Here is an 8,172-nt window from a genome sequence, read left to right as displayed (position 1 = left end):
TCCATGGCTGCAGGATAGCTGCCTGCATAGGATGTGGTTCAGGGCATATGGGCACACTTCAGCATGGCTTTTGTCATCTCTGTTCCAGCGTGACTCGTGTGCCACGGGTGGGCAGTGACTGAGCATGGGACACACCATGACTGGGGGAAGGAGCCGAAGCGTGCCCTGGCTGGGGTAATGGCATTAAAGCACCCCAGGCCTTGCTGCTAAACATCTCAGGGAGCCTGGCGTGGTGTCCAGCTGGTGGGGTTAGGAGAGCTGCCTACAAGCCCTGCCACCAAGGTTTTATTTGAAGTGCCCTCCTCTTCACTTGCTGGGGAAGGTCTCCCTGGGAAAGAGCCTAGGTTTCCCTGTTACTGGTATTACTGGGGCTGGTGAGAAACTTGTTATGGAAAATAGCTGATAGCAACTGAGCGCTTTTTTTTTTTCTTTTTCCTTCCACCCTCCACCAGAAGGGACTGTTTTTTGGCAGAAAATAGCCAGGATTCATTTTTAAAGGTTACAGCCAACGTTTTTCAGACTCTTTGTGCATGTCAGGACAAACACCCATACAAATATACATGCCCATCCAGACGCACAGTTACGAATGTGCTTTTCTCTGCAAAAAACATACGATATATATATATATATATATATATATATATACGTAATGCTCCCCGCAGAGACCCCTACACCGAGGAGCTGTTTTGGGGTGAAGCCCCTTTCCCCACCGCACCCTGCCGCTGTCCGGGGATGGCGGGGGAGCCCTGCGCCCCTCGGGTGCCCCAGCGGAGGGGACACAAGGGGGGCGGCTGCCGGCGCTGAGCCCCTCGGGGGACCCGCAGCATCCCCCGCGTCGGGCCGGGGCCGGGGCCGGGGCCGGGGCGCGCTCCCCGCGGGGCCGAGCGCGGAGCCGAGCGCGGAGCCGCGCAGCAGCCGGCGCGCAGGGTGCGCGCCGCGGGGAGCGAACAGCAGATTGCGGGCAGCCAATGGCGAGGGCAAGCCGAGGTGGCACCAAATTTCCCGCAGCCAATCGGCTCGCGAGGGGGAGGGAGGATTAAAAAAAAAAAAAAAAAAAAAAAAGCAAAGCAAAAAAAAAAAAAGCGGCCAGGCATCATGCGAGTTGCCTGCCCCTCGCCATCCTCCTCTTCCTCAGCATCCTTCCTCCCGCCCCCCGCCCCCCGCCCCGCCCCGCCCCGCCGCGCCTCCCCCCCCGGGCACGCCGAGAGCCGGGCCCCCGCCGCGCCGCGCCTCGCCTCGCCGCCCGCCGCGCTGACCCCGCGCATCTCCGCCGCGGGCAGGGGGTCACCGGGAGGCCGGGGCGTGGAGAGCCCGGCCCCGCTTAAATAGCTCCGCACCCGCCTCCCCAGCCGCACAGCTCGCCGGGCGAGGGGGCCGACAGGAGGCAGAGTCCCGCAGCCGCCGGGGACAGCCGCGCACCGCCGCCGAGGAGCCGAGCCCTGCCCGATGCCTGCGCACTTGCTGCAGGAGGAGGTAAGCGCGGAGCTGCGGGCGGCCCCGCGCCTCGCCTCGCCTCGCCTCGCGCTTTGTCTCGGCCTCGCCCCGGCCTCCTTCCTCGCAGCCTCTTTCCTGCGCCGCTGCCGCTGCTGCCGGCGGCGTGGGCAGCCACGCGTGTCCGTGCGCGCTCGTACGGGCGCCGATGTGCGTGGCCGTCGCCGGGCGGAGGCGATCGGTGCGCCCTTGAGGCTCGCGGGGAGGTGGCGGAGGGAGCGGGGGCATCCGCCGCTGGGGTTATCTCCCCGGAGAGGGCTCGGGGAGGTGGGGAGCACCCTCGAATGAAGTGGGCAGAAAATACAGGCTTGTTTTAAAAACATCGATCCAAGCCTGCTGGTAAGGGCTGTTGAGGAAGGTCCGTTGCGGCATGAGGTTGTGGGGTTTTGGTAGTGCTCAGACCGTGATTTTTATTTCTTCTTCCGAAATAAAGGGGTTTTACTTAACAGTGCTTTTAAGCCAAACATTGCAGCAGGGAGCGTCTCTAGGACAGACGCAAGGTGAAAGTGGCCAGCTGCCCAGATGAAATGAATGACTGTGTCTGCATTGCCAGAGCCAAGCAAACATACAATGGGGAGACAGCCCATTTTTGGCATAAGACAGTCTGAATAACAACCCGGCAACAGGAAGAGATGTAGAGTTGTTGGATCTCTAGAGATTTTTTTTTTTGTATTATTATTTTTATATTTTGCCTCCTGGCTATCACCCTTCACCTGAGGGGAACCAGGGGCTGATCCTGATGCTCCTGCTCTTGTGTTCCCATCCTTTCCACCTCTGCCTATGCCAAGGAGTGGGAGGTAAACCACAGCCCCGCTGCCTTGCCTATCGCCAGCACGCAGGGTCTCTCCCCATCTTTTTGTGCAGGTGCTGTGACCTTCCAGGGATGCTGTGATGTAAATAATTGTATTCTTCACACCACCCGAAATGGATGCCAAGGACAGTGTGCTCGGACCACGTTCCTTGGTCTTGACGTGTACTTTGGGGCATATCCTAGAGGCTGGGAAGAATCCTGTCCCTGGGTCACGTTGGGCATATTTAAATACAGTGGACCTGAGATTCAGTGCCCTGGGGCCCCTAGGCTGAACCCAGCGCTGGAGCCTTTGAGCTGCAGCTGGTTGTAGCGCTGGCTGGCTGCCAGGATCACCTATTGAGTGTTCGGTGCTGGTAGGGTATGTGGGGAGGCGTGGAGATGGGGGAGCACATCTGTTCTGCAGATGAGAGCTGCCAAGTCATTCAGAAAGGAGGGAGAGCTCTTGAAAATGATTTAGTTGGCTCCCTCCCCCTCTCGTCTGTAGACCCCAGATCAATTCCCATTCCTTTTTCCTTGGTAGGAGCCGCCGGAGCTACTGTGGCCATAAGGGGATAAAAATCCTTTCTTTTCTCCTTGTTTCCCTGGTCTCCAGCTAAATAGCTGCCCACTTCTCCCTCCCTTTTCCCCCTCATCAAGGCTGTAAAGGTAGAGCTGTATTTCACAGCTGTTTTATAGCCCTTTTGATTTAAGGTTAGTTTACATGTGAGAAATGACCAGTTCAATTATTTCAGGGTAATTCTAGCAGCAAAGGCATGCTGGTAAAATTTCTCATGTGGCTACTGCGATGCTGGGAGAATGATTTTTTTTTTTTTTTTTTTTTCCTCTCTGCTGTTTCCTTTGCACTCTGCCTCTGCCTCCTCCTCCTCTGCTCCCGTGTAACTCTGACAGTGACATAAGCTATCACGGAGGAGAAAAAAATGCAACTCCAACCCCACATTCTTACTCTGGAAGCAGCATGTCCATATGGGGAGCGTTACCCGTCTAATTATACCACCAGCTCTCTGTTGGGAATTTTTCCTGCATAGACAAGTCTTAGGTTTTTTGGTAGATTGTCTCCCAGCCAAGGAAGAAAACTGTGCCTTCCTGCCAAAATGTCAGACGAGAATATCTGACACTTTGGAACAGGCAGGACTTTTGCTTGTCTAATCTCCGGATTAGAAGTCATTTCTCATGGCTCTTTTTGGGGCGATTGCTGAATTCTCCAGCAGCTTGGGATATCACGCCCTCAAACTGACGTTAAATAGAAAAGCAGGGAGGGATGGCCCATAGCCGGGATGCCGAGGTGGCTGGTCCCGCACTCAGCGGTGCCTGGGTTCACTGGAAACATCAGGGTGCTCAGTAGGATCCGGGGTTTTTCCTTTCTAACTGGGATACGTTCGATTCCAGAAGGAAAAACTTAGAGAGCTCCTCGTGTAGCAATCGTTTTACTTCCCAAATGCGGGGAATCTCCCAGCTTTACCAGCTCCTCCCTGTAGGAAGGTATGTCTGTAACCCTCTAGTTTCTACCCTTGGGAAAGGGAGGAGTTGGGGTGGCCACGTAAGCTGCCTGGCCTGATTTTAATGCCTCCCTCAGGAAACTAGGCCATGGCAGAGCGGTGGTCTTCCACGAATCCCGAGTGCCTGGGGTTCAATCTGCTTTTGATTTGGGAAAGGTTTCGGTCTGGAAAGGAGCTCCCCGGCTGCAGGCTCCCGGCTTTGCCGCGGCCTCCCCCACCACCCTGTCTCTCCTGCTCCTGCCGGGGGGCTTCACGGCCCGGCTGCCGGAGGAGGCAGGCAGCGCAGGGCCGTGGCCTTCAGGCAGGAGGCAGACCGGGGCAGCGTGCCCCCACCAGCCATGTCCCACGTGCTCAGCACCTCTGGGGTCGAGCCCAGGCGTGTGCTTGGGCTCGGGCCCGAGGAAGGGCTGCGAGCGCCAGCAAACACGCGGCTGTCAGGATGGAGATGGAAATCGGTGATTCAGGGTTCAGTGACCTGTCTCATTAGGGTCAGTCCTGCCTGCGCCTTTCGTCATGCGTGCCTGCTCGGGCGGGCTGTCACTGCGCCAGGGCAAACAAGCATGTGGAGAGGGAATGTTGTGTCATGGTTACAGGAGGGAGCCGGGAGCCAGACCCAACGAGCTTGCTCCTTAAAACTTCCTATCCCTGCATTGGTGGCCTCAGCTCACGGGGTTGCCTTCCCTTGCCTCAGTTTGCCTGTGGGTGGAAAAACGGGAGAGGGATAAGAGGCTCAACGGCAGCTGTGAAATAGGAGCTGCAGGTCTGACTGGTCTCCACGCGCGAGGTCTTGCCGCATCCTAGCCCGGGTGGTGAGGCACGGGGATGTGAAGAGCCCCCCCAGAGGAACCCCCGTGGATGCTTCCCGATGCTCCCTTGTGATCCCTAGTGGGGTTACACAAAGACACAGGAGGTCAGGAGCAGCCCAACAATTGAAAATAAAATCATATTTCAGATCATATTTCTCTCCCACCTCTTTGTTCATTCACAAGGTTTCCTTTATTGTTGTCTGCTTGTGCACATGCCCAGACTGCAAACCCACCTTAAAAACGCCCACTAATAAAACTGAAGGAAAATAAAAATCCTTGCAGCCTGCAGAAGAACTCACCAAAGCCACTGGTGGATAAAAGACTGGCTTTCAAGACTTTTTCTTTACTTTCTGCATGGTGTCTGCCGTTCACCTCCTCCCCCAGGAAAGAAAAGGCTTTCTCCATTTTGCAGGCCATCACTTGGTGGGGCCAGAGTGGCTGTTCTTGGTGCCAGGGGCTAAAGCTGAACAAATGGAGCCTGCCAGGGAAACTGCAGGCTGCGAGTCGTGGTACTGCCAGCCTACCTGTTCATCTTGCAGCTTCCTGCATTTGTAACCACCAATTTCTTGTTTTGTTTTCCCTCTTTTCTTTCTCAAAAACACCCATTGCCACCTCTCCAAGGAGTTCTCCTCCGCTTCCAGCACCACCACTGTCGGCACTGTCACCTCCCGGGTGACCAAGAATGGGGATGCCGTCATGGAGAAGGACTTACTCAGTCATGAGGACTTGGCAGCAGCCCGGGGCATGGTAGACGATATCTTCGATGAGACCTACCGTGAGAAGGAGGGCCCCAAGCCTCCCATGCGATACGTCTGGAGGAATATCATCCTCATGAGCCTGCTGCACCTAGGGGCCGTATTCGGGTTGACACTGATACCTTCTGCAAAGATCCAGACCTTGGCATGGGGTAAGCACATTCCTCCGCTTGTTTCTTGACATCTGCAAATATTGTTGTTGGGTGGTGATGTTTTTTTCCTCCATGCCTGCAGACTCAGGGAGGAGAAAGAATTGGAGGTCTTCTGTTAGAAGGAGGTGCTCAGCCAGCTTCATAGCAAGCTGTGGGAAGGCATGATAGTGTCTCCTGTAAGGTCATGAAGGAGAAGAATTTGGCAGGGGACCACTTGGCTGCGTAAAGGGTAAACTTGTTGCATAGGCACTAGGCAAAATGTGGGAAAGATCTTTCCTCCTACTTTACTGCATCCTTGCAGGCTCGTGGAGGTCCTCTGCTTGACTGGCCATTACAATGTGAGCTGGCAGAGGTGGGGGCCCAATTTTCTGGTACATTCGACCCTCTCAGGAATATTCCTGATGTTGACTGGGGGGAAAAAAAATCTTGACATGAAGCAATTCTGGTCTGCTAGACTTGGAAGTAGCCTACACTTGAATGTGCAGCCACTACCAAGTTGAAGCACAGAAAATGTTTGATGGAGCACTGTGACAGTCCCAGAAAGTTAGGAAGAAAGATACTAGCAAGAGCACTTTCGAGGGTGTCTGGGAATGCAAGAGACAGGGTATTTGGTGAGAGGCTGCTGCCAGAAATAAAAACCATTCCTGCCCTTACCAAGGGAGGTTGTATAGCCTGCAGAGATTCTGTATGTGTGAAGGGAAAGAGACAAAATACCGTTATTCTGAGGGTAAAAGTCAAGAATTAAGTCTGAAGTCCAGTCTTGTACTGTTCTTATAAAAGCACAGATTAGACTCCATCATCCCAGAATTAAGGCTGACAACTTTCAAAAAATAAATAAGTGGCTCTCCAGGCTGCAAATTCCAATGGAAAGCACAACCGAGCAGAAGGTAGCTAGGAGAAGCTCCCCTTTCTGTGAGACCTTTCCCTGGGCAGGAACCAAAATTCTCCTTTGACTGCTTGAAAGGCAGCTGGGACCAGGGCCCGAGCTGCTGGGGAGCCTCACTTTCCATGAGGCTTTGTGTGGACTCCCAGAGGGTTCAATAAGCCAAACTGTTCGCAATGGGGAGGTCTAGAGCCTGCATTCAGCCCTGGCCTTTCTGTGAAGCAGGGCATCCTGAAATAAAAAGCCCTGGTCACATTTGAGACCTGCTGGCATGGCTGCACTGCTTTTAGTTTCAGTGGTGCTCCTGCAAAGTGCTGAGCTGACGCCTGGTGACAGGCCCCATAGAGGTCCTCCTGGAGTTGGACAGGCCCCAGAGATGTCCTCCTGGAGTCTCTTGCTCTGCCTTGGTGTCCCTGCTGGATGGGACCCTGGGACAGTCACAGTCTCAAAGCCTGTCCTCCTGACAGCTGTGAGCTAGGAGCATCGCATCTGGGCTGGGAAGGAGATGGCTTCCTGGGCTGCCAGTCTGACTTTGTCCCTCTCCTACCACTAGAACATCTCACAGGAAGAGGCCTGGGGATGAGCATCACTGGAGGCCCTGGGACTCAGATGCTGGCTACAGCATCAGTGGGGACAGAGGCAGTGTTCCCTGTTCCCACACAGTCACTGTGGCCTTTCACAGGGCCGTTATGAAAGAAAACTTTGCTGACCTTTCCCTTGTGAAAATTTGACAGGCTCCAAGGACGGACTGTGCTCTTCCCTGGCGCTGGCAAGGCTGGGCAAAACACGCAGCCTCAGCACAACCTTGGAAAAGTGTTTCTGGGCTGTCTGTGTGGTGGGAAGTCCCATTCCTGGGCTCATGGCTGCAGGCAGGGGCTGCCGACTTGTCTCACACACTGTGCTGGCAGCCAGGGTCATCCAGCCCCCAGCCAAATACCCTCAGGGCTTTGGGGCAAGTCGGGCTTACTGGTTTCATTTCTGCTGAGATGTGCTGTGATTTCTAAATCCATCCAACCCTTACCCCTTGAGCTCCCTGGAGGTACTTAAGTGGGCTCAAGCATCTTGATCGAGAAGGTTAGTGATGTCTTACCCCCCAAAATGATCTCTGAAGCAGTGTCCTTGCAATCATGTGCAAGTTTGGGATATCTGCATGGCATCCCACGGCACTTCATGGGAATCTGCCTTGCTTTTTTTCCTGGCTCCAGTCTTTCCCACTCCCCTCCCTCAGTCAAATCTGATGTGAAGTGCCAGTGGCTGTCTGGCCACTGTGAGGCACTGCATGATTCCTCAGTGGCTTCTGGAGTGACAGTTGGCCTGGGACAGGGAGAAGGAAATGGATTTTGGGGAATTGCATTGTCTTGGACTGGCTGAAGATCCATCCTGTGTTAACAGACCTGCAGTAGCTCCAGAGAGCTCCCTGTCCTAGGTCACTTTTTCTGGGAAAGGACCACCATTTCTAGCACACACAGCTTTCTCAGCTGATTCCTTTCTTTGGGACATACAGGCCTCTGTGACTGTCTTTTCAGTGACTTGCTGTTACCTTCCCAGCACCCCCTGTTAGTGAGGACTACAGTTCCCATTCAAGCTAGTGAGGACTACAGTTCCCATTCAACACACAAGGATAGAACATCAGGGACTTTGCTCCTGACCATATGCCATGGGCTCATGGCAGAGCAGTTCTCCCGGTGGTAGTTTTGGAGCTGCTTGTTTTGTTTTTGTTTGCTTGTTCAGACCATTTGTTCCTTAGACTGTGTACGTACAATATAAAACCAGCATGG

General features: G+C 54.4%; 1 protein-coding gene across 1 annotated transcript in view; it reads left to right on the top strand.

The window, feature by feature from the left end:
* The first annotated feature begins 1,239 nt into the window (after window positions 1-1,239).
* SCD (stearoyl-CoA desaturase) overlaps window positions 1,240-8,172 on the top strand; it is a 20,572-nt gene continuing 13,639 nt past the window's right edge. Inside the window, exons 1-2 of the mRNA XM_083844715.1 lie at window positions 1,240-1,473; window positions 5,226-5,511. Coding sequence (XP_083700841.1) covers window positions 1,447-1,473; window positions 5,226-5,511 — 313 coding nt within the window. The 5' untranslated portion in view covers window positions 1,240-1,446. The remainder of the gene's footprint in view (window positions 1,474-5,225; window positions 5,512-8,172) is intronic.

This window comes from Anser anser (genome assembly GCF_964211835.1).
Source record: "Anser anser genome assembly, chromosome: 7".
Classification (NCBI taxonomy): domain Eukaryota; kingdom Metazoa; phylum Chordata; class Aves; order Anseriformes; family Anatidae; genus Anser; species Anser anser.
This window is presented reverse-complemented; position numbering and strand designations above follow the sequence as displayed.